This window comes from Telmatherina bonti (assembly GCF_933228915.1).
Source record: "Telmatherina bonti genome assembly, chromosome: 21".
NCBI lineage: Eukaryota > Metazoa > Chordata > Actinopteri > Atheriniformes > Telmatherinidae > Telmatherina > Telmatherina bonti.
Genome location: NC_136630.1, coordinates 32,248,326 through 32,275,404, shown reverse-complemented (window position 1 = coordinate 32,275,404; position 27,079 = coordinate 32,248,326). Strand labels below are relative to the sequence as shown.

The following is a 27,079-nucleotide window of genomic DNA, read 5'->3' as shown; positions in this document are numbered from 1 at the left end:
TCCCCATTGGCCATAAGTTCCTCTTAGCAAGAGAATCCTTTAGGAGGACAACATCCCCCTCTTGCAGGTTTGGTCTTGCAGAATGCCACTTCCGATGGCATTGCAGATTGGAAAGGTACTCCTTCCGCCAACGATGCCAGAAAGAGTTGCTGCTTGTAGATGTCCCTTTCTTCAAAGTCACCTTGAGGAGTATGAGCAGCGCCAATCTTCTGCGTTAGGAGTGTAGCTGGAGTGAGGATGAATGGGGAATCTGGGTCACTGGAGACAGGAACCAGCGACCGTGCATTCATGATTGCAGCCACCTCTGCTAGGAAGGTGGTCAAGACTTCCTGTGTGAAGTGTTGTGGTCCCAAGTTGTGCGAGCTCGGAGTCTAAGATCCTGCGTGCTACTCCAATCATCCGCTCCCAACTTCCTCCCATGTGAGAAGAGTGGGGAGGATTAAAGATCCAAGTGCAACCGTTGTTGTTGAGGAATGACTTGATCTTTGGGTCAGTAGAGATCTTGGTGTCAAACTCTTTGCAGGCCCCTGTGAAATTAGTCCCACAATCAGATCTCAGTTGTTTTACGGGTCCCCTGAGTTAAAGGAACCTGCGGAGGGCATTGATAAAACTTGATGTGTCCATTGATTCTATGACCTCCAGGTGAACGGCTCTTGTGCTCATGCACGTGAACATCACTGCCCACCGTTTGCTGTTTGCAAGTCCTCCCCGTGTACGGCGGGAGGTAACGAACCATGGCCCAAACACGTCAAGGCCTACATGAGAGAATGGGGGTTCAGTACTTAGGCGTTCTGTAGGTAGATCAGCCGTTTTCTGTGTCTGTGTTGCTCCCCTTAGCTTGCGACAAGGTACGCACAAGTAGATTAGACTACTGATCTGACGTTTGCCTCATAGGATCCAGTATCCCGCAGATCTTAAAGCACCCTCTGTAAGGTGACGACCTTGATGCTTGACCTTCTCATGGTAATGTCGGATCAACAGATTAGTTACGTAGTGTTGGCGTGGCATGATGAAAGGATTTTTCTCTACAGTTTCAAGGTTTGAGTGGAGAGGGCATCCGCCAATCCTGAGGAGGCCTACTTTGTCAAGATAGGGAAAAAGTTTTGTTAAGGGGACTTCCTTTTGGAAGGTTCTTTCCTGCTTTCAGAAACTTCAGCTCCTCTGAGAAGGTTTAGTTTTGGACAGTTTTAATAATTGTCTCGGTTGCTTGTTGGAAATCTGATGTTGTCAGCTCGTGACACATATGCCATCCCTTGCATTGTCCGTATTTCTGCTTTAGTGTGAAACTGTGAGCAATGTGGGCCAGCCTGGCAATGGCTCTAGTAAGTGACTCCCAACTGGAGAAAGACTGTAAGTTTTCAACTTTCAAACAAGGGTGTGATGTGTGGGTGACGGATTTGAACAAAGGATGGACTTCTAAGTCCGTGTCAGGATCTTGCAGCTGGAATGTGTCTTGTGAGGTACTCTCTGTGGGCCTTAATAGAAAGTTGGGCCCTGTTAGCCATGTGCTGGACAACAGTTTGGCGGCTGGAAGGGATCTGGATCCATGGTCTGCAGGGTTGCGCTCAGAGGCTACGTAGCTCCATTGAGTTGGTTGTGTTGCCCGTCTGATGCGTTGCACACGGTTGTTCACTAAGACATGAAATCTCCTGGACTCGTAAATGTAGCCAAGAACGACTCTACTGTCCGACAAGAAATGCATGGCACTAATCTGAAAGTCCATTTCATCTCTAATGAGCTCTGCGACCTTCACCGCTAACACTGCTGCACATAGTTCAAGTCGAGGTATGGTAAGTTCGGGCAGGGTGCAAGTTTTGCTTTTCCAAACATGAATGCAAGCTCCACCTCACCATTGTTGTTGGTTGGCTTTAAGTAAGCCACAGCCTCTATTGCTTGGGTTGATGCATCACAGAAGATGCAGATTTCCTTGTGTTTTGCATTTGCAAGGGAAAATGAGCAGTAAGCTCTTGGAATGTGGGTTTGCTCAAGATGTTTGAGAGCGTTTTTCCATTCTAGCCATTCCATGAATATGGTCTCCGGTAGTGAGTCGTCCCACCCACAAGTCCCTTTGGTTAGTGCCCTTAACAGTGCCCTCCCTTGGATGCTTACTGGCACTGCAAACCCCAGAGTGTCAAAAAAACTATTGATTGTGGACAGGACACCTCTTCTTGTATAATGTCTTTCGGCTTCTGACACTCTGAATGTGAATGCATCTTTCTCAATGTCCCAACATACTCCAAAACTTCTTAGCATCGGTGGGAAGTCGGTGCTGAAGTCTATGTCTTTGAGCCCGCTTGCCAGGTCCTCACTTGGAAACACTTTCATGACTTTGGGGCTGTTTGAGGAAACTTTATGAAGTCTCAAGTTGGAGGCAGCAAGCAGGTCTCATCTGTCCGTGAGGAGCTTGACTGCCTTGGACTCTATGGGCACGGATTTTAATCCATCGTCAACATAGAAATGTCTCTGAATGAACTGTTTGGCTGCGGGAGAGAAGCACATGTCTAACTGGCGTGTTGCGTTTCTCAGGCCGAATATGGCAACAGTGGGTGAAGGACTATTGCCGAACCCGTGCACCTTCATCCGGTACTCAGAAATTTGTTCCTGTGGTCATTGTTGCGGTACCAGAGGAACCGGAGATAATTCCTGTGATCCTCTCGCACAAGAAAATAATGAAACGTTTGCTGTATATCTGCCGCAATTGCCACTGCGTCTTCTCTGAAGCGGACAAGCACCCTGACAAGGCTGTTGTTCATGCCACTGCACTACATCTTGAGCGCGCACCACAACTGCTTTCGCCGTCATTGTAACATCTCATAAACAGAAGGATTAGGCTACTATGAACTCAATAAAAAAATTAAAAAAAATACAATGTCAACACACAGCATACAGCCCTACATGTTGGAACCTGAATCAGAGCCTGAAAACGAAGTGGAAAACAGCAACCCACAGCAACGAATGCAGCAGGATGTCTCTCTTTGGTAAACTCACCAGCCATCGTTGGAAATAACTTTATCCCACGTTTTCCACCCGCCTGATGTATTTGTACATGCCCTTGTTAACCAGTAGAAGGTAACCAATCACCGAACCTTATCCCCCGGGACGTCACAAGGATTTCCAAGTAGAAAAAACTCTAAAACCACGCGTTTTTCGTCGCCATAGAAACCGAACGAAGAGAATGCTGGAACTCAAACTCAAACATGCGTTTAGGTGATAAAAAAAAACAGTGCCGTTCACATGTCTGATGAGGATTCAACACTGTAACACTGTAGAAAGCTCAGAAAACTCCAAATACCATCATAGCACCCCTTTAAAGAGGCTCATTGGGAGAGGGTCTAAGATATAGGTGGATGGTTTAGATCAGACATGTCCAAAGTCCGGCCCCCGGGCCAATTGTGGCCAGTGGTCAAATTTTTACCGGCCCGCGGCCTCTATCATAAAGTCAATAATATGCGGCCCGCCAGCACTGTTGACCACAGTATAAAATACATATGGACAAAAAAGCTATTTTACTTTTCACCAGAAGATGGCAGTAGCCCTGTGGCCGCACCCTGGCTGCCGTGACCCTTGGCCTTGCGTGATCGTTTCAGCCATGTCCATTTCTAACATGGCGACTGTAAACAAAAAACGGAAAGTTGACTGCGAGGGCCGCCTCTTCCAGGACAGGTGGAAATTGGATGATTTTTTTCACTGAAATACGAAACAACTGTGTCTGCCTAATTTGCCAAGAGACTGTGGCTGTTTTCAAGGAATTCAACATCAAGAGGCACTACCAGACGAAACATGCTAGCTACGACAAGCTAACTGGGAACGAACGCGGTGAAAAAGTGAAGCAACTGGAAGCTGTTTTAACGGCACAGCAGCGCTTTTTCACAAAAAAGGGACAACCCATACCACAGTTAAATGATCCTGTGTGGCTGGCTGATTTGAGATTTTTAGTTGACGTAACGCGACATCTGAATGCGCTGAACACAAGCCTTCAAGGGCAAAATGCAGTGGTAAGCCAACTGTATTCACACATCAAAGCCTTTCGGACCATGCTGCTACTTTTCCAAAGGCACCTGTCACAGGCGCAGCCCAATACCGCACATTTCTCATCACTGCAGGAAATTATGACCAGTTTCCCACAGAACAATATCAGTGCGCAAATGACAAAGTATGCAGCAGACATCTCATCTCTGGTTGAGGAATTTCAGCAGCGCTTTCGGGACTTTGCAGCTATTGAAAAGGAGATCACGCTTTTTTCCTCTCCTTTCTCCGTGGACCCTGATGACGCTCCAGACCACCTGCAGCTGGAGCTCATTGAGCTGCAGTGTGACACTGAGCATCGCAGTCGGCACCAACAGCTCCCTCTTGTCAACTTCTACCGCCAGCTGGATGAAGGTAGGTTCCAAGCAATTCGGACATTTGCTCAGAAAATGCTGAGCTTGTTTGGCTCCACATACATGTGTGAGAAGACATTCTCCATTATGAACATTAACAAGAGCCGCATGAGGACGAGACTGAGTGACTCTCACCTGCGTGACGTCTTACGCATCAAAACCACTGCTCTTGAGCCGGACCTGGACTACATACTGCAGTCAAGATCCCGGTATCACCCTTCACATTAGTGCAGGCAAGATATTTGTTAAGTCCTCTGAGTTGAATAAATTCTTAAATTAATAATTAATTAATAATAGTTAATAATAATAATAGTTAATTAATTTTTTTGTGATGGTCAAAATCACAGTTTAAATATGCTGTGATCACTGTTTTGAATTTTGTTTACAGTGAGCATATAATAGTGAATAATATGTAATGTTTCACATGAACTTAGATATCCTTGATAGTTTTCTTCATTTTTTGTGGTTTGTGATTTCGGTAAAATGTTTAATGTTAATGGTTCAAAGAATGTCAGGCTGAATAGTCGGCCCCCCCCACACATTTTCACCTTACCAAATCTGGCCCTCTTTGCAAAAAGTTTGGACACCCCTGGTTTAGATGAAGCTATTATTTTAGTTAATTCAGAGGGTTGGACAGGACAGAAACTATTTAGACACAAGTCAGATCCTGGTTCTAAGGATGCTTCGGAGACCACAACAGGCTCAACATTATAGGTAGAAGGAAGAATATTGTGAATTTGATCTCCAATAGTATCAATTTTATTCCTGAAAAAATACATGAAATCATCACAGCTAAGTGAGAAAGGAATACATGGCTCCACAGCGCTCCGGCTCCTAGTAAGCCTGGCTACAGTGCTGAAAAGAAACCGAGGGTTGTTTTTGTTTTCCTCTATCAATGATGAATAATAAGCTGTTCTTGCTGTACGTAAGGCTTTTTTGTATACAGTTAAACTTTCTTTCCAGGTTAAGTGAGACTCCTCTAGTCCTGATGAACGCCATCTGTTTTCCAAACGCCTTGATGCCTGTTTTAGAACTCGAAGCTGGGAATTAAACCAGGGAGCCTTCATAATCTTACCTAATTTCTTCTTTAGGGGAGCAACATTATCCAAAGTCGTATGCATTGATGCTATCAAAAAAATCAAGAAAATAGATTAGCAAGAAAGGTTTTGCAGTGGTTTTTTTTTTTTTTTTTTTTTGTCTACAAAAATAAGCAATATTGAAAAATCGTGAGAATCGCTATTTAAACTGAAATGGGACCCAGAACATTGAAATCAAATTGATTCAGGACAAAAGCATGTCGTCACAGCCCTAACTGCCACTGCATGTGTTCCTCACTGTATGGTAGCTGTACAAAGTTCCAGCATCATCTCCAGTTGGTAAAACGTGGAGATGATGAACACTCAGTTTGGTCCCTAAAAGAATTTTCTCTTTGTCTGTAAAAGTTCTGTTGAAGGACAGAAACCTCCTGAACAAGCCCAGTTAGCAAGTGGTGGGTTGTTAACGTTGAACTGAATCAAAAATTGTGGGAAATGGAGAGAACCTGTCAAACTGTTGTTAAATAGACCAGAACCCAACCCACGGTGACGTCACCGGTCAGCTGATGTGTTGTAGGACATGGTGATGCAGGACGACGGGAAGTTGCCTTGTTACGATTACGGTGTTAATTATGCGACAGAATCTCTTGAGTGTGAGCCTCCAGGGGCTGACGTGTGGAGTTTCAGATGAAAGGAGAGTCACGAGGAGTTGATCTGCAAACAAGATGAAAAACTGGGAAGGAGCCCAGTTTCACCATCTTACACTGGAGTTGTTCCATCATCATTAGCATTGACACGGGATGTGGATCCATGAGACATATCCCCCAACTATCACCGTTCAGAGCCATGAATGTTTTGATAACGCAGAAACAGAATTTCCATAGTTTTTAGATTTAAAGAGGCATGAAGTAAGTTCCTGACCTCAAAGCTGCCATTTTGACCACTTTAATGGAACAATAACGTCAATCATGGTCATTTCTGGAGATGCTGCTACCCATCAGCATTCTGAGGCTTAAAAAGTGAACCAGGGATACTGCGTTTCACTTCATACGCTAAGCACACTGCTATAAACATTCCTTCCCCATGGCTGACTCAGCAAAGTAACAAAAGTAAGACTTCATCAGAGGAATAGAGGAAAGGAGACAGGCCGAGAGTCTAGGTAGTAGGATTGCCTTTTACTGGCAGGATGAAGATCTCATGTTCCAGCATCATGTGAGGAGGACGAGTAAGAGCAGGTTATGAGAACTAGTTCACTTTGAGACTATGATATGAGTTCGAATGGATGGATGAACTTTTTCTTTCTTTTTCATCTTTTGGTTGAAGCGAGTAAGAGGGAACACATTACACCTATTTTAGCATCACTTCACTGGCTCCCTCGTACAGTTAATTTTTAGGTTCTCATATTTGTTTTTAAGTCCCTACATGGTCTGGCCTCTCTGTACCTCTCTGAGCTGCTTACGCCATACTCGCCAGCCCGCCGCCTCAGATCAGCTGATCAGTTCCTTTGAGGTACCGAGGTTTAGGCGGAAGCTCAGAGGGGACAGATTATTTACAGTTGCTGCTCCAACACTATGGAATTCTCTGCCGCTGCAGGATTGAGAATCACTGACCATTTTTAAAACATGCCTAAAGACCCAGTTTTATGACCTGCATTTCAGCCAGTTTGTGCTTATTTTCTCTTATCAATGGCTTTTACTATTATTAAATGTTTTTATTTTGGGCTTTTGATGGCTTTTTATTGTTTTATCTTTTATTCCTTTAACTTCTACGATTCAGATCTCAATCTGCATTTTTTTTTATGTTTTACGTCTTTCTTCAGCACTTTGTTGCAGCTGGCGTGTTAAAGTGCTTTAAAAAGTTGAGTTGAGAGTTGAGTTTTTCTCATGTTGGTGAAGGAAGACTTTGCACAACACTGGTTGTGGGGATGTTTGACATGGACAGGGCCTGGCTGACAGAAATCCATTTTCCAATCCCACCTCACAGCCTTGTAGGGAACTAGTTGATGTCCAAAGCTGAGAGTTGTCTTTGTATATTTTATTTTAAGTTTTTGAGTTTTCACAATTAAATGAATAATAACTACAGCAAATAAATGAACAAAATAAAAAAATACAATCAAAAGAAATGAGTGCGGTTGCCATACACAGTATAGTAGATGTAGTAGTAGATGGAACTGACAAGGAGACCTCCCGTGGGCACACCATCTGCCGTAGGAGTCGGGTGTAGTGAGAGCTGGGCGGCAGCAAGGGGCGGGGACTCTGGTCCGATCCCCCGCTGCAGAAGCTGGCTCTAGGGACGTGGAACATCACCTCTCTGGTGGGGAAGGAGCCTGAGCTTGTGCGCGAGGTTGAGCGGTTCCGACTAGATATAGTTGGACTCACCTCGACGCATGGCTTGGGCTCTGGAACCAGTACCCTCGAGAGGGGCTGGACCTTCTTCCACTCTGGAGTTGCTCATGGTGAGAGGCGCCGAGCAGGTGTGGGCATTCTCATCAGCCCCCAGCTTGGTGCCTGCACGTTGGGGTTTACCCCGGTGGATGAAAGGGTAGTTTCCCTCTGCCTCCGGGTGGGGGGACGGGTCCTGACTGTTGTCTCTGCTTATACACCGAATCAGAGTACCCACCCTTTCTGGAGTCCTTGGAGGGAGTGCTGGAGGGTGCTCCTTCTGGGGACTCCATTGTTCTGCTGGAGGACTTCAATGCTCACGTGGGCAATGACAGTGACACCTGGAGGGGAGTGATTGGGAGGCATGGTCCCCCCCCCCCCGAACCCAAATGGTGTTTTGTTATTGAACTTCTGTGCTCGTCATGGATTGTCCATAACGAACACCATGTTCCAACATAAGAGTGTCCATATGTACACCTGGCATCAGGATTCCCTGGGCCGCAGTTTGATGATCGATTTTGTTGTCGTATCATCGGACCTGCGGCCACATGCCTTGGACACTCAGGTGAAGAGGGGGGCGGAGCTTTAACTGATCACCACCTGGTGGTGAGTTGGCTCAGATGGTGGGGGAGGAAGCCGGTCAGATCTGGCAGGCCCAAACGTGTTGTGAGGGTCTGCTGGGAACGTCTGGCTGAGTCCCCCGTCAGAGCGAGCTTCAACTCCCACCTTCAGCAGAGCTTCGAACATGTCCCGAGTGAGGCGGGGGACATTGAGTCCGAATGGGCTGTGTTCTGTGCCTCTATTGCTGAGGCGGCCAGCCGGAGCTGTGGCTGGAAGGTCGTTGGTGCCTGTCGTGGCGGTAATCCCAGGACTCGTTGGTGGACACCAGCAGTGAGGGATGCCGTCAAGCTGAAGAAGGAGTCCTATCGGGCCTTCTTGGCCTGTGGGACTCTGGAGGCAGCTGATGGGTACCGACAGGCTAAGTGGCATGCAGCTTTGGCTGTCACCAAGGCAAAAACTCGGGCATGGGGAGGAGTTCGGCGAGGCCATGGAGAAAGACTTCCGCTTTGAGGAGATTCTGGTCCACCATCCGGCAGCTCAGGAGGGGGAAGTAGTGCTCCATCAACACTGTGTACAGTGGAGATGGGGAGCTGCTGACCTCAACTCTGGACATTGTGGGTCGGTGGAAGGAATACTTCGAAGACCTCCTCAATCCTACCAACACGTCTTCCGATGAGGAAGCAGAGCTGGGGGACTCAGGGGTGGACTCTCCTATCTCTGGGGCTGAAGTCGCTGAGGTGGTCAAAAAGCTCCTTGGCGGCAAGGCCCCGGGGCGCGGATGAGATCCGCCCGGAGTTCCTTAAGGCTCTGGATGCTGTGGGGCTGTCCTGGCTGACACGCCGCTGCAGCATCACGTGGACATCGGAGACAGTACCGCTGGATTGGCAGACTGGGGTGGTGGTCCCCCTTTTTAATAAGGGGGACCGGAGGGTGTGTTCCAATTACAGGGGAATCACACTCCTCAGCCTCCCTGGTAAGGTCTATTCAGGGGTTCTGGAGAGGAGGGTCTGCCAGATAGTCGAATCCCGGATTGAGGAGGAGCAGTGTGGTTTTCGTCCTGGTCGCGGAACAGTGGACCAGCTCTATACCCTCTTTGGGGTCCTGGAGGGGGCATGGGAGTTTGCCCAGCCAGTCTACATGTGCTTTGTGGACCTGGAGAAGGCGTTTCACCGTGTCCCCTGGGGGCTCCTGTGGGGGGTACTCCGGGAGTATGGGGTACCGGACCCCCTTGTACGAGCTGTCCGGTCTCTGTACGACAGGTGTCAGAGCTTTGTCCGCATTGCCGGTAGTAAGTCAGATTCGTTTCCGGTGAGGGTTGGACTCCACCAAGGCTGCCCTTTATCACCGATTCTGTTCATAACTTATATGGACAGAATTTCTAGACGCAGCCGAGGTGTTGAGGGGATCCGGTTAGGTGATCTCAGGATTGGATGTCTGCTTTTTGCAGATGACGTGGTCCTGTTGGCGTCATCTGGCCGTGATCTCCAGCTCTCGCTTGAGTGATTCTTGAGTGTGAAGCGGCTGGGATGAGAATCAGCACCTCCAAATCTGAGACCATGGTCCTCAGCCGGAATAGGGTGAATTGCCCTCTCCGGGTCGGGAGTCAGGTCCTGCCTCAAGTGGAGGAGTTTAAATATCTCGGGGTCTTGTTCACGAGTGAGGGAAGGATGGAACGCGAGATCGACAGATGGATCGGTGCGGCGTCTGCAGTAATGCGGACTCTGCGCCGGTCTGTCATGGTGAAGAAGGAGCTGAGCCAGAAGGCAAAGCTCTCGATTTGCCAGTCGATCTACGTTCCTACCCTCACCTATGGTCATGAGCTGTGGGTCGTGACCGAAAGTACGAGATCTTGTATACAGGCGGCTGAAATGAGTTTCCTCCGCAGGGTGGCCGGGCTCTCCCTTAGAGATAGGGTGAGGAGCTCGGTCATCCGGGAGGGGCTCAAAGTAGAGCCGCTGCTCCTCCGCATCGAGAGGAACCAGTTGAGGTGGCTTGGGCATCTGGTCAGGATGCCTCCTGGACCTCCCTGGTGAGGTGTTCCAGGCACGTCCCTCTGGGAGGAGACCCCGGGGAAGATCCAGGACACGCTGGAGGGATTATATCTCTCGGCTGGCCTGGGAACGCCTCGGGATCCCCCCGTAGAGTTGGCAAATGTGGCTGGGGAGAGGGAAATCTGGGCTTCCCTGCTTAGGCTACTGCCCCCAGCGACCCGACCCCGGATAAGCGGCAGAAGATGAAGATGAAGGCAATGGTTAAACTGTCATGTTCATCATCAACATGAATGTTAAAATCCCCCAGAACAATAACTTTATCAGTATTCAGCACTAAGTCTGATAAGAGGTCTGAGAAGTCAGTTAGGAACTGTGAGTAAGATCCAGGTGGACGGTAGACTACTACTAGGAGAAGTGGCTTCTCTGATTTCCATCTTGGGTGGGATAGACTAAGTCAGGTGTTCAAAGCTATTGTAACTATTTTTATGTTTAGGACTAATCAATAGTTCGGATTTAAAGATAGCTGCCACACCTCCTTCTTGGAATGTGATGGAAGCTTTACCAGAGGTGGTGGCGGTGAGCTGCTGGACTCGTTGCTTAAGGGGGGGATATAACCAAGGCTGAGGAAGTCGAACCTGTTGTAACAGAGGATGTCGTTTGGTGGAGGTGCGCTGGAGTGACGCCTTCCCATTTGCTGCCGTGGAGCGACATGGAACCGGGGCTCCTTTTGGCTCGGTGTGGAGCTAACGGTGAACTGTGGCAGGGTTCCAGCGGCGGAATGGCCATCAATAGGAGTCTCGTCGGGGAACACTGCATCCACAGCTGTACGGCAGGGAGCGGTGACATCAGGAACCTGGGAATCCATTTTTGGATCGCGGATGACAATGGTGTCCATCATGTTCTCAGCTTCTCGGATCCAATTCAGTTTTGATATCTGTGATTCCAGTACAACTATTTTTTTGGCCAGGCACAAACAACCAACACAGCCTGTGGGGATGGAGAGGTGAGCGGACCCATTTTGAGCGTCCTGTAAATGTTAGCAGCTAGCTAACAGCCACTGGGTCATATTGACAGGATCTCAGCTGATCGAGAGATGCCCGTGCTCTGGTGAGTCTATTGTTGATTTGCGTTTGATCTTGTCTGAGGCTGTAATAACACTGAATACTGAATAATGAGTTTGAGGTCAATCTGGGCCGGGCTAGGCAGATTGTCCTCAAGGAAATTAGAGTCGGAGGGCTGGGGTAGGTGTCATCGACCAGTGACTTTGCTGTGATGCCACTGGCATTTGCATTTCAATAGGATGCCATGGCCTCAGTAATCCACTTTTGTCTATCTCCCAAGTCCCAAATCTTTTCTTTATCTTGTGCGAAATGTGCCCTGACAATAGTGGTGGGTCTGGAGCTGTCTGGAGGTCTTGGGCGCTAAGTGCTCAATCATTCACTATCTTCTCAAAGTTGTCACTCCCCAGCAGTGACAGGAAGAGCTTCGTAACAAACTTGGGTGGTCTCTCTTTCTCCTCGCCCTCTGGAGCACCAACTATCTTTATATTATTCCGCCAGGATCTTCTCTGAAGGTCTGAGACTTTGGCTTGTAATTTTTTGTTCTTCGGCTGTAGACCCATAATGGAACTTTTTCGTATTAATGCATAGCTTGTGATCATTAGCTTGGCTCTGTGGTTGTTAGCCTTACCACTAGCACTTGTTGAGCAGTCTCTGAAGACTGCTCAAATTTATCAAACTTGTTGCTGAAAGACTGTAAGAGTTTAATGGACACCTTCTGCCAAATAAACGAGAACTCCTCATCATCATCTTCCTCGGTATGCAGGGGCTTAGCTAGTCTTGCTAGCTTTGTTGCAACTAGCATTAACCACAGCCGCTCCTTTGAGACTTCTTATGTTCTTGTTTGACATTATTTCCTTTCAGTTGGTCATCGTGGTAAAGACAGAGTTGTTAGGAAAAGTATTGTGTTAAGAAAAGAAAGGGTAATCAAAGGGTGGCTGTATTATAAAATATTGCAGGTGTGCCATAAGGAGTTCCAAGAATCACGTCTTCTCCCTATCCATCATACTAGTGCCTTCCACCCCCAGGGACATTTTTACTGTGAGATAATACGCACACCAAACACTCTACCATATCGGTTAAAAAAGCACAGTTTGGTAAAGATGGAACCTGTCCAGTGTGGAAGAGCTGCAGCAGGAAAGTCCTCAGAGAAAACAGAAAAAGTCCTGTATATGTAGATTTGCTAGACTGGGATACATACAATCCAGTTCTCTACGACCCTTCAACACCACGATGCTGGGACAGCAGAACACAAAATTTCTTTTGAGTTCTGGCTTCTGGTTTTCATGGAAACAGAGTTTTGGGTGAATTCGACAATGGCCTCTGGAGGGAAATTTTCCTGCAACGCACGGTGAGTCCTGTTGGTTCAAACTACACTTAAACTATACTTCTTTAACATCATATAGCATTCGACCATGAAGCCCCTGCTGAGCCATAGGCCAGGATCTGAAGCAAAACCGGTAGTTTCCGGAAGAACATTTATGTCCTCAGCAAAGACGCACAGTTTACATGCAGCAGATGCTAGCAGTTAGCACTAGCAGTTAGCATGCAACGCTGCTGTTCTGATGAGCATGTGGTTCGCCAGGGAGTGGTGGTGTTTCACTCGAGGCCTGTCATGCACAATTCATGTCCTGTTTGAGATTTTCCTGCTGGAGGGGGGTTCTGAAAGAACTGAAGTTCTTTTAGTTTTGCAGAGTTTTGTGTCAAAATATTCTCGTGTGGAGGCAAAAACAAACAAAAAAGTCTGTCAACAATGTGGAGCCTGGTTTTGAAGTGAAAAAGGATTTCAAGGTTTATTCAGCAGAGTAAAATGAACAAAGTATCACAAATTGCAATTTGAAAAAACCATCTGATTAAGCAGAAGTCTGGGGGGTTCTACGCATAGACTGGAGCGCTGGAGACTTCTAAGCTTCGTTGGAACATAAATCTATGTTGTCCTAAACAAAGGATAGTCTGACCTTACTCAAAGTGATCATCTCAGTTTGAGTTACCCCACCGTTTATGATACTGGACTCTTTCACTCCCTGGGCATACACCATCCTTGTCATGAGCGAGTGATGATCAATCAGATACCTACCGATGGTCACTCAGGTCTTTCACACATTCTTTACGTCAAAGGACAGCAGAGCAGATACCAGATGCTTAAACACTAAGTTCAGCATGACCTTTGCAGCAAGCCACAGAAGAGCAGTAATATTATGAATGTATGCTATAAAAATTAAAAACTATATCAATAAAGCCAGAAAATGACATGTGCAACACAGGATCCAACAGTCAGGATGAAGCTAATCGGAATAATAAAATCAGAATGAAATGACTTATGAACCCCATCAGGTCATATTTTCTTCCCAGTAGAAGATCCAAAAAATACCAAAGGATGAAACTGAGACATTTTATCATTTAATGAAAAATCTGAGCTGTTTGTGAATCTGATGCCGCTGTAAACAGCTGGAACAGGATCAACAGAAGGCTATGAGGTAGTTTAGCATAGTTAGCATCTCCTTTTCTCTGACATGTGTCTGGGAAATGAGACCAGTTCCCGAGGAATGCTGTCCCGTTCCGGTCTGGTGCAGGTGAGGGGGGAGTAGTTGCATGCAGGAGATCCTAGCTTGGTTTAGTAAATAGTTGCTGACCTGACTGTTGATGGATTTAGGTTTGTAGCTGCAGTAAAAAGCTTTATTTTCAACTCATACAAGTCTACACTTAATGTGCACACTATCACACGTGCACCGTCACACACATGAAGGGAGAAGTGATGGCCTTCCTCTGTATGTTAACTAGACTTTTCTCTCGTCCCAGCTTGCTAAGTTCTCTGAGGACACTCTAAGCAGCTACACCGAAGTGGTGTCCTCCCAGGTATACCATCTCTCTGTCCCCCCATTTGCTTGACCCCCAGCTCCACCTGAATCTGGCTGCTCCCTCCCTCCCGGACCCCCTGATTTGCTCTGTGTTCCGTGTTTGTTCTGCATGTTTTACTTTCTTCCCTTTACCTTTTTGCTTTGGGCCATCTGTGGATTATCAGTTTACTCATCAAGCAGCTCTGGATGTAAGTTGTCCCTTCATTTCTTCCTTTTATTGCTTCCAGTCCTGTCTGTCCATGAGGGGAGGAGATGATTGTACCCCTGATGGGCAGACTTCCTGTTACTTTGTCCTGTAGTTGGAAAAGGAAAATACCAGCCATCACCGCTCTGCCTCTCTGTAAATACCTTCATGTGGGACCTCGGTGTGCATGGAGATGCTGGCGGGCGGAGTCTGGCTCCACCTCTGCATGAATCAGGCGTTGTGCCCTCTCCTCATCACTCTGTCATCCTTTCAGACCTGGCTGCAGACATGGAGCTGCTTTGGAAAAGCTGGAATCTGATGTCGAACCTCTGCCCTGGTGGAGGGACGACTTCAGACCCCAGAACCTCTGTTTTCAGCTTGATTCACACTTTACTGATTCACAGCGCAGTCATCTCAGCCCGATGACCGACAGCAGTCAGGTAGAACACAACCCCGTCACTGTGATCCAGTTCCAACAAATCCACCTCAGTCCGGTTCATAAAAACCATGAACCAAAAGCCGGACGGAAGAACCTCCATGAGGACCTGAACCAGGAAGGAAAACCTAAATCAGGACCAGAACCAGGAAGGAAAACCTCCTTCAGGACCAGAACCAGGAAGGAAAACCTCCATCAGGACCAGAACCAGGAAGGAAAACCTCCATCAGGACCAGAACCAGGAAGGAAAACCTCCATCAGGACCAGAACCAGGAAGGAAAACCTCCTTCAGGACCAGAACCAGGAAGGAAAACCTCCTTCAGGACCAGAACCAGGAAGGAAAACCTCCATCAGGACCAGAACCAGGAGGGAAAACCTCCTTCAGGACCAGAACCAGGAAGGAAAACCTCCTTCAGGACCAGAACCAGGAGGGAAAACCTCCTTCAGGACCAGAACCAGGAAGGAAAACCTCCATCAGGACCAGAACCAGGAAGGAAAACCTCCATCAGGACCAGAACCAGGAAGGAAAACCTCCTTCAGGACCAGAACCAGGAAGGAAAACCTCCATCAGGACCAGAACCAGGAGGGAAAACCTCCTTCAGGACCAGAACCAGGAAGGAAAACCTCCTTCAGGACCAGAACCAGGAAGGAAAACCTCCATCAGGACCAGAACCAGGAAGGAAAACCTCCTTCAGGACCAGAACCGGGAAGGAAAACCTCCATCAGGACCAGAACCAGGAGGGAAAACCTCCTTCAGGACCAGAACCAGGAAGGAAAACCTCCTTCAGGACCAGAACCAGGAGGGAAAACCTCCTTCAGGACCAGAACCGGGAAGGAAAACCTCCTTCAGGACCAGAACCGGGAAGGAAAACCTCCTTCAGGAACCAGAACCGGGAAGGAGAACCTCCTTCAGGACCAGAACCGGGAAGGAAAACCTCCTTCAGGACCAGAACCGGGAAGGAGAACCTCCTTCAGGACCAGAACCGGGAAGGAGAACCTCCTTCAGGACCAGAACCGGGAAGGAGAACCTCCTTCAGGACCAGAACCGGGAAGGAGAACCTCCTTCAGGACCAGAACCGGGAAGGAGAACCTCCTTCAGGACCAGAACCAGGAAGGAGAACCTCCTTCAGGACCAGAACCAGGAAGGAGAACCTCCTTCAGGACCATTGGGACGTTGCCGGCGGCCGCTGCCTGCTGCTGCAGGACTGAACCGGCGGACCTCCCCGGCTGTGAAGCCGTTTCATCCCCGGTCCTCTGCTGGGTCCTGGGAGGAGGAAGGAGGGCGAACATCCTACATTATCCTGACCCTTCCTGCAGCTCCGTCGTTATTTTGGGACGAATGGGAATTAAATTGGACCAACATGGATGAGGAGAGGATTTGTTTTAACCGGATCGGATTGAATATTCCTGAAGGGATGACTGATAAATCTGATACGAGGCTGGGGCCTTCTGTCCAGACAACATCTGGAATGAGTAACTGAATCATATTGATTGATTGATTGATTGATTGTTTGATTGTACAGTCCTAAAGTCAAAGCTTATTCTGTAACCGCTAACAACAACATCCATGTAAATACACAAGATAAAGGAAATAAAATAGAAAGTAGTACCGGTACACATGTACAATCAGCAGTTTGTTTGGTGCATAGCAGTTGTTCACTTGGTGTGTGTGTGTGTGTGTGTGTGTGTGTGTGTGTGTGTGTGTGTGTGTGTGTGTGTGCGCGCGCGCACAGGAAATGCTACGTTGTGTATGGCGACACCTGGTGGGCATCCTGAAGGGAGAATCTCAGACCCTGTGCTACACATCCAGCCTCCTGCACACTCTGGGATCGGTCACGGTGAGTTCCATGTTGTCCAAATGCTCCGACGTCTGCTGGAGACGGATCTTCCTCATTTCTGCTGTGTCTCTTTTGCATGTTACCTCCGCGCTTAGTGCACGTGCAGCCGCATGTGAGAGGTGTGGTTTTCTGAGTGTAAAACAGAACTTTCAGGAAAAATAAGGCAAGCAACATCTGAGTGTTCTTGGTCTTTTTAAGGTCACAGCAATGATATAGCAGAAGTAGATCTGAGCTGCTTCTGTTCATGTCGCTGCAGAAGACATGAGGATCAGACTGTTTTCTCAACAATGTGAAGGAAGGACATGCAGACACAAATACAGGCAAACACCAGACAGACGGACACGGTCCGTGTTCGGGGAGGAATGCATTTTCTGTATGAAAAGGAAGATTATCACATGACAAGTAAACGTGATCTGCTTGTTGTTCTAACATAGTTCTCTGTCCTGAGGGGTCGGGATCGGAGCTCAGGGGTCGGGATCAAACACAACCCCAAGGTTTCTGAGACTGGTTTTCACAGACGATCCCAGAGCACCAAGATAGTTTTTGATCATAGGTATCTTTTTATCGGGGGCAATGATCAGAGTTTCTGTTTTAGAATTTATCTGAAGGTAATTTGAGGAGAGCCAGTTTTTAATGCAGGACACACATTCTAACAACATAGATAAAAAATAAAACTCTGAATCATTGAAGGAACAGTACAACTGAATATCATCAGCGTAAAAGTGATAAGATACATTTTCAAAACCACAAATAAGTCGGCCAAGAGGCAATAAGTACAAAAGAAACAAAACAGGTCCCAGGACAGAACCTTGGGCCACTCCACACGACAGTTTAGACACATGAGACATTATATTACTCAGGTATCTGGTTCGGAGCTCAGGGGTCAGGATCAGTTATCAGGTATCTGGTTCGGAGCTCAGGGGTCAGGATCAGATGTCAGGAATTTGGATCATGTCTCAGAAATTGGGATCGGAGCTCAGGGGTCGGGGTCAGGGTTCAGGTGTCAGGTGTCAGGATCGGGGCTGATGGATCAGGATCGGGGCTCAGGTTTCGGGTTCGGGGCTTTAGGGGTCGGGATTGGGGCTCAGGGGTCGGGATCAGGGCTCAGGTATTGGAGCTCAGGGGTCAGGATAATTTTTCAGGAATTTGGATCATGTCTCAGAAATTGGGATCGGAGCTCAGGGGTCGGGGTCAGGGTTCAGGTGTCAGGATTGGGGCTGAGAGGTCGAGTTCGGGGCTTTAGGGGTCGGAATCGGGACTCGTGGGTTAGGATCGAGGCTCAGGGGTCGGGTTCGTAGCTTTTGGGGTCAGGCTAGGCCAGCCTAGGATCATGAAAATGCGGCTGGCTCGCCAATCTGTTGTGGATAATTTCTATTTTATTGATGCTACAGAGATGACACAGCAGCAGCTGATGGTGACAGGAAGAGGCTATATTTATTCCAGACTAACACAGCATCAGTGGGATCAAGGGGAAGGCCTTCTTCAGGAGAAAGCCAGTCACGTGTATAGGGCCCATCCCTAGAGTGATACTTCTTTACATGGGAAGGCATGTCACAAGTTGCTAATTATACACTTTCCAAGCTGACCACTAGTGTTGATGTTACTTCAACAGATATCAATGTTTACCAGGTGCAGAAGTTGACCTTAAATCAAATCTAACTTCCACACACACTGACTCTGAGTGATGTATGATGGGCATTGGGTGACACTGGGGGCTTCCTTCCTGTTAGCTGTAAACGGCTTTTGTGTTTTAGGTGTTGTGTTGCGTGGACAAGCAGGGGATCCTGTCCTGGCCAAGCCCGAGTCCAGAGACCGTCCTGTTTTTCAGTGGAAGAGTCGAACCGCCCCACAGCAGCCAGGATGACCTCCGAGACGACCTGTCGGTGAACTCATACTGCCGGATGGAGACGGATGAGGACAGGGACGAGGTGAGTGATGTCTGCTAGCTTACACAGGTTGGTATAGGCAGGTGAGAGATGCTGGAAAACGGTTCAAGCAATCTACATTTTGAAAATATAACATTTAAAGATCCAAACCTCTTTCTTCAGACTCCCCCCTAAAGCCTCCAAAGTACGTGCAGTGCTTGATCCCGAGGTTGAGAAGCCCGGACTATTGGGAGTTGAGTTTGATAGCCGTATCCAGAGCCATTTATTAAGAGAGTTACAACAGTCTTTGAACTTGCCGATACGTGGTCACGGGTTCATGTAGCATCAATACTTCCAAACAGCTCAGCACCGTTAGTCCATTTGAATGGGTTTTGGAGGGACGCATCACAAATACATCAATTTTCCTCCCAATGTTCTCTCAGTATTGCCCAGTAATGTGTATTGATTAGTATACTGTCAATTTAATTTATCAAAGCTAAAATTTTGGAAGCAACAGAGACTGCATTTATCATAGTCAACAGAAACGAGATGGTAAACACACCAGTAAATACAGTAAATACATTTACAGTTTATATTATATTATTTCTATATACATACACTGCTAAAAAAAACTAAAGGGAACACTAAAGTAACACGTTTTAGATCTGAATGAATGAAATATTTTTATTAAATACTTTGTTCTTTCCATAGTTGCATGTGGAATTGGTTGTCAATTAGTGTTGCTTCCTAAGTGGACAGTTCCATTTCACAGAAGTCTGGTTGACTTGGAGTTACATTGTATTGTTTCAGTGATCCCTTTATTTTTTGAGCAGTTTATATTTATACATAAATCCTCAGTTGGTAGAGCAGCCACCTGGAGAGCCTGGAGAACAGAAGACCGGGAGCGGGAGACCAGAGTTTGAAACCCGCAGCTCCAAAGTAACATCATTAGCACTCTGAATACCTCATGATGAATGCACATAATGAAGCTGACGTGCCAATCAAACAAGGTCTGCATCACACCAAGGAAGATTGAGAAATGGACCCGAGAGGCAAATAAGGAACTGTTGGAATGTTACTACACAAGGAACCCTCGTTAGTTGGGACATATACGCTTCGATACCTACAGTCCTCAGTGACACCTTAATACCTAGTAGCACAATGTTCCAACATACGTAAACAGCAGCTTTTATAGAGAGAAGGGTTATTGGGGAGATACATTTCACTAATACTGACAGGGGGACCACGGGGGGGAAAAACATTAAATACATATTTCAAATATTTCTTATTTATATTTTTTAAAGTCATTACATGCAGATTTATCCAGCAGGACCAGGCTGTCTCTGCATTATAGCTGCTGTTACTGAGGCTCTTCATGGATGTAAAACTCCAACTAAATTAACCTCATTAGTCTCAGAAAAAAAGTTATGTATGTAGTTAATATTATAATGTCTAGTTTACAACCAGGAATTAAAACCAGGCAAAATAATTCAGTCATCACCAAAGGATAAATCTAAAATCCAATAAAAAAATCTTTACATGTGAACAAACAACAGCTGATAACTGCAGTAAATTCATGATAAAAACAGATTTACAGATGACGTCCAGAGTATGGCTTCTGTTAGTGAACCACAATTTCTCTGTGTGACAGAAACTTGGAAACTTGGATAGCAGTCGGTGAGCCTGCTGCGCTAATGGAACCATGGGGGTGGCATGGCTACCATTTACAGGAAAAACTTTGCTTGTAAACAACTCTTAATGACACCTATAAGTTTTGAGGTGAACTTGTCTGAGCTGGGCACGGCTCCTCGGATGCTATGCGTTGTTTACAGGCCACCCAAGTACAACAAGGATTTTATCAGTGAGTTTGCAGACTTTCTGGTTCAAATAGTACCGATATATGACCGAGTTTTAGTTATCGGGGACTTTAACGTTCATGTCTGTTGCCTAGACAAGCCGCTGGCCAAAGACTTTGTAAATCTGATAAACTCTTGTAACTTTATGCAGTGTGTGTCTGGCCCTACGCAGGAACATGGGCACATGCTTGACTTGGTTTTCTCTCGTGGTTTTACTGTTTCAAATTTCTTAGTTGGTGATGCTGTTTTTTCTGATCACATGCCCGTAATTTTTGATGTTCCTGCTCTGAAAATGAATGATCCAACTTGTGCAACTTTATCATATGGTTAATTCTGCCACTGCAGCTTAGTTTTCAGCTGTTTTCAGTGAATATTCTTTAGAGACCCTGCTGGATTCTCAGTATTGTGATGCTGATGTCGACACACTTTGTTATAATCTTGAATTGATCTGCCGGTCCACTTTAGATGTTGTTGCCTCATTTAAAAGTAGACCTATTAAACCCAACAGTGAACCGTTTACTCGAGAGGCAAGACGCTCCTGTAGATAATGAGAGCAAATGGAAAAGAGACAGGTTACAGGTGTCCTTCCAGATGGTAAAAGATAGCTTGCGCAATTATAATACAACAGTGAAAGCAGTTAGAACAAGTTATTTCTCCAGGATGATCTCATCCAATTGCCACAATCCTTGGGTCCTATTTAAGACCATTAACAATGCTCTTTATGCCTCTGAAACTCCTTGTTTGAAGCCTCAGTTGAAGTTTGCAAGAAGTTCTCACTTCTTTATTAATAAATAGGATGTACCAGGTCCTTTATAATCCCTCCAGCTCACGACCCATCTATTCCAAGCTGTGCCACGGCTGTTTTAAATGCTTTTGTGCCTATCAGTCTATCCTCTTTGAAGGAGCTGATAGGTCACATGAGACCCTCAGGTCCCCCAGCTGACCCAGTTCCTCCTAGGCTTCCTAAAGCTGTTTTTCCCTCCATGGCACCATATATTCTGGATATTACAAATGGTAGCCTAACTACTGAGGATGTTCCAGGTAGTTTAAAACATGCAGTAATACTCTCTTTAAACCTCTCATTAAAAAACGTGGACTTGATCCCACAATCCTCTCAAACTTCAGGCCTATTTCAAAACTTCCTTTTCTCTCCAAGGTCTTGGAAAAACTAATTTATGATCAGCTAACATCATTTTCAGAGGAATTTGATGTTCTTGAGGTGTTCCAGTCTGGTTTTAAAACCAAGCACAGCACCAAAACAGCACCGCTACGGGGTTTTAATGATGTGCTCCTGGTTACTGATTCTAGATGCCATGTTGGTTTGGTGTTGTTGGACTTAGCAGTGGCCTTTGATACCGTGGACCACCACATACTCCTGTCTTGTCTAGGAAACTTTGTGGGGATTCAGGGATGTGCCTTGCAGTGGCTTCGGTCTTATCTGACCGACCAGACTTTTTGTGTCTGTATTGGGAGTGCAGAATGTAAAGTGTCTTGAGATGGCATTGCCGTGATTTGACGCTATATAAATAAAATTGAATTGAATTGAAATTGAAAAGAATCATCATCAGCACCCCTTAAGTGTGGAGTGCCCCATTGTTTTGTTCTTGGGCCTCTTCTCTTTACCTCCTTCACCTCGGGTCCATCCTTCGGAACTGTAAGGTTTTCACCTTAGGGAGTGCAGAATGGTGACGTCCCCTCAGGTGCACAGCCAAAGGAAAAACAGGAGGAAAAACGAAAATTGGCAGAGCTCGTTTCTTTTTACTTACATTTCTTTTCAGTTTCACACGCACAGACACCTTTCCCACTTTTTCTTCCAGTTCACATTCCTCCCCCAGTATACATAGGCTAGAACGGTATCCATTACTACCCAACACATGAGTGTATTCACAATTACAAACCTTAAAAACATACAATACAGCTTAAGTCTAAATACTACTAGAAAAAGACTAAATTACATCAAACCTTATCCCTTTTCTTGAATAATCAAAACAAGAAATACTAATCAAGAAAAATAAAGATTAACTACTTCTTCCCCAATCTCCCCCCTCTCCTCAGGCCATTTGGTTTTTTCCAACCAAACTAATTAAGCACACCAGGCCCTTGTCAGCAACATTCATGGGTGCGCCTCCATGACACCGCTGATCTCCAAGATCACCTCAGAGAGACAGAGAGAGAGAGAGAGGGTAGAAGCAAACCAAAACATATACTGAAAATAAACCAAATTAAATTCAATAAAATGAAATGAAAAATACTTTATTATTCCCCAAAGGGAAATATTGTAGTATATAATAATAATTAAAGCCGCAAGCGGCATCCATCGGGTCCTCGCCTCATGCCGAACCCTCCACCCGAGTCCTGGTTCTCCTAACGCTACATGTAAAGGACCCGCAGAGCCAGTTCATTTTAATAGAGAAATACAATTCACATATTGGGAAAAGAATGTGTGTAAACGCCAAGATGGCAGACAGCCCGTTACCATGGCAACATGTGTTTCATTGACTTTTTAGCTTGTCTTGGGATGTTACACATGTGTACCGAATTTCGTAGCCATAGGTCAAAGTAGACGATCGGGCCCCTGGGGGCCCCCCCCAAAATGCGCCCCCCCACAATACATATTACAATGCGTGAAGGACCCACCAAACATGAATTATCAGAATTTTGGTTCCGATCGGATGTATTTCTGCAGAGATATAAGCAAACCGTGTTTCATGGCGAGAACGCTTATTTCCATGGGTTGCCACGGTAACACGCTTTCTCCTATCAGAAAGATTTGAATAACTTTTGGTCTCCATCTTGTCACGAAGCTCCATGGCGAATGTGGAGCCAATAGCATGAATCGCCTCAGACTAGTTCGTTCAAATATGATGCGCTTAAAGTGATAAAAAGGGCATAAACGCCAAGATGGCGGACACCCCGTTGCCATGGTAACAGGTTCTCAATAGAGTTTTTTGCTCGTCTTGGTTACTTATACATGTGTACCGAATTTTGTAGCCATAGGTCAAAGTAGACTATCGGGCCCCTAGGGGCCCCCCCAATATGCGCCCCACCCACAATACATATTACAATGCGTTAAGGACCTACCAAACATGAATTATTTTAATTTTGGTTCCGTTCGGATGTATTTCTGCGAAGATATGAGTGAACCGTGTTTCATGGCGAGAACGCTTTTTTCCATGGGTTGCCACGGTAACACGCTTTCTCCTATCAAAAAGATTTGAATAACTTTTTGTCCCCATCTTGTCACGAAGCTCCATGGCGAATGTGGAGCCAATAGCATGAATCGCCTCAGACTAGTTCGTTCAAATGCGATGCGCCCAAATTGACAAAAACGGGCAAAAAAATGGCTGCAAACGCCAAGATGGCGGACAGCCCGTTGCCATGAGAACAGGCGTTTCAATGACTTTTTTACTTGTCTTGATGTGATAGACATGTGTACCGAATTTTGTTGTCCTACGTCAAACTAAATTTTTTTTCCCCCATTCTAGAGGCCATGTTTGGCGTTTGTAGGGGGCGCCGTCGAGGCATTTTTGCATTGGCGTGCACGCGGACCCCAGAATATCGCTATTTTGGCCGAGTTGTGCTTAGAATAAAAATAATAATAAACATTACAATAACAATAGGGCCTTGCCATACTTCGTATGGCTCGGACCCTAACTAGAGGAGGTCTTGTTCCGGAGGCTGATGGCTGCTGGCAGGAATGATCTTCTGTATCTTTCAGTCTTACATGGGACCTGAAGAAGCCTCTCACTGAACACACTTTGTTGTTTCATCACTGTGTTGTGGAGAGGGTGTGAAGAATCCTCCATCATCTTCATCAGCTTGTGCAGCATTCTTCTTTGGACAATCAGCTCCAGCGGCTCCAGAGTTACTCCAAGCACAGAAGCAGCTTTCTGGATCAGTTTGTTGATTCTCTTCAAGTCTCTGGTTCTGATGCTACTACCCCAGCAGATGCTGCAAAGCTGACTGCACTCTCCACAACAGACTTCTAGAAGATATGCAACATCTTGGTGCAGACGTTAAACCATCTCAGCTTCCTTAAGAAGTACAGTCTGCTCTGACCTTTCTTGTAGATGTAGTCAGTGTTGCATTTCCAGTCCAGTTTGTTGTCCAGCTGAACTCCAAGATACTTGTATTCCTCCACCACCTCCACCTCCTCTCCCAGGATGGAAACAGTGCTTTGTTTATTCTTCTTCCTCCTGAAGTCAACAATCATCTCTTTTGTTTTGCTGCTATTTAATATGAGATGATTGTCACCGCACCATTTAACAAACTGACTGACCAGTTCTCTGTACTCTGCTTCTTGTCCATCCCTGATACACCCCACAACTGCAGAGTCATCAGAGTATTTCTGCAGATGACAGGACTCAGAGTTGTACTGGAAGTCTGAGGTGTACAGAGTGAAGAGGAATGGCCAGAGTACAGTTCCTTGTGGTGCACCAGTGCTGCTGACCTCCATCTCAGACACACAACCTTTCAGTCTCACAAACTGGGGTCTGTTTGTGAGGTAGTCATAGATCCAGGTGGTTGTGGAGGTATCCACCTGGAATTTATGGAGCTTCTCACATAACAAAGCAGGCTGAATGGTATTAAAAGCACTGAGAAATGAAAGAACATGACCCTCAGAGTGCTGCCTGAATGGTCCAGATGAGAGTGTGCTCTCTGGAGCAGGTATATGATGGCATCTTCAACCCCAAGTCCATTACGATATGCAAACTGGAATGGGTCCTGAAAGGTGTTTACTTGCTTGTTGAGGTGAGCCAGTAAGAGTCTCTCCAGGACTTTCATGATGGGAGATGTCAGGGCAACTGGTCGGTAGTCACTTGGTAGAGTTGCAGAGAGGGAGACGTTGTTGAAGTCTCCGGAGATCGCCATGAATGAGTTTGGATGCTGTGTTTGTAGCCGAGCAACGACTGAGCTGATGACATCACAGGCTGTGTCTGGTGCGGTACCAGGTATTATATAAACCGCTACCAGAATAACACAGGTAAACTCTCTGGGTAAATAATATGGGCGGAAGCTCACAGCTAACAGTTCCATGTCCCTTGTGCATATCTTCTCCTTGACAGTAACATGTCCAGGATGACACCAACGCTGGTTAACCAGCACTGCAATTCCACCACCCTTTAGCTTTCCGCTGTGTTGTCTACTGCGGTCTGCACGGACCGTTTTAAAGCCCGGTACAGACACATTACAGTCAGGGATGTGTTCATGCAGCCATGTCTCGGTGAAGCACATAATACTGCACTCTCTGTATCCTTTCTGAGACCTTGTTAGCATCTCGAGCTCGTCCGTTTTGCTAGCTAGCGATCTCACATTACCCATTAAGACAGTCGGGAGGTACTGTTTAAATCTCCATAGCTTTCTCCTCTGTCTCACTCCCACTCTGCATTCTCTTCTCTTTCTTTTCAACTCCATCGGGATTTGATGTGTTGTTTCGCTGATATTCCTGATTTAGGAGAGGTTAATCAGTTGATCCCGATTATAAACAAGTCTTTCGTTGCCATGGAGACTCATCATAACAAGCCTTGAGAGTCAAAAATATGCAGAAAAATCTTCCCTGCAGCACACCCTCCAAACCGGCATGAAATCCTCAGAAAACATACCTAATTTGATGTAATATCTACGTGAGAAGAGTTTGTACTTTGAAAAAAAATCAAGATAGCAAGTCAGAGCTCCTACAATCTGCTGCCAACAGACGGCGCAATCTAGAATAGAATGTATCATTCATGTATCATTAATTAATGTAACATTCAACTAAATAGGATCCATCTTCATTAAATACATACATACATACAGAAACAATTAAAGAAATAAATGGATGACATGTACATGTCTATGTGTGACATGAAACAGCTTGGGGGGATGCCTGCATCTTCCTCACAGTAAGCATGACATTACTTTTCACTTTTATGCGGATGACACCCAGATATATATGCCACTGAAGAAGAGTAATGCTTCCTGCATAAAACCACTTTTATGTTGAATTGAAGAAATTAAAGCCTGAATGTCTTTGAATTTTCTTCATTTTAATGACAGTGACAAACCTTGATGTGAAGCTGGACAGTGCTCTGAAGTCTGATGCACAGATTAGTGCTGTTGTTGAATCCAGTTTCTTTCAGCTTAGACGACTTTCCAAAAGCCAAGCTGTTTATTTCTCGTCAGGATTTTGAGATTTTCATTCATGCTTTTGTTACGAATCGCCTTGATTACTGCAACACACTTTGTGGGGCTCAGTCATTCAACTCTTGCCCGACTCGTTCAGAACGCTGCAGCTCAGCTTATAGTTACTGTGACTAATTAGGCCCGAGCACCGCCGGCGGTGCGAAGGTGCTCCAGACTGGGCGAAGCTGAATGAGGGCGCCACTTATTTTAGGTGCCCCGCCACTGCATGTCATTCATTTTTATGAAAATTCATACACATGATCTACATGACAGGATGAACAAAAAATCCTGCTAATGTCATTGTGAAAAGTCAACAGGAAGGCGGCCATTTTAGGTCAAAGTTGCCATTTTGGCGTTTTCCTCACCTCGCCAAAGTTCGGTCAGGATGTTCAGGAGGCATGTGTGATTAAATGTTGTTATTTTTTCAAAAAGGGGAAATTGTTCAGGAGAGGTGCAGCATCAAAGTTGATGTGATG

The 27,079-nt window shown here is 46.1% G+C and overlaps 1 protein-coding gene across 4 annotated transcripts in view; it reads left to right on the top strand.

The window, feature by feature from the left end:
- tmem94 (transmembrane protein 94) overlaps positions 1 to 27,079 on the top strand; it is a 92,334-nt gene that overhangs the window by 36,069 nt on the left and 29,186 nt on the right. For 3 of the 4 annotated variants that reach the window (XM_079261227.1, XM_079261229.1, XM_079261226.1), the window contains 3 exons: positions 14,204 to 14,260; positions 16,616 to 16,720; positions 18,475 to 18,648. In XM_079261227.1, the coding sequence (XP_079117353.1) occupies positions 14,204 to 14,260; positions 16,616 to 16,720; positions 18,475 to 18,648 (336 nt within the window). The remainder of the gene's footprint in view (positions 1 to 14,203; positions 14,261 to 16,615; positions 16,721 to 18,474; positions 18,649 to 27,079) is intronic. The other variant, XM_079261228.1, reaches the window with a different exon arrangement.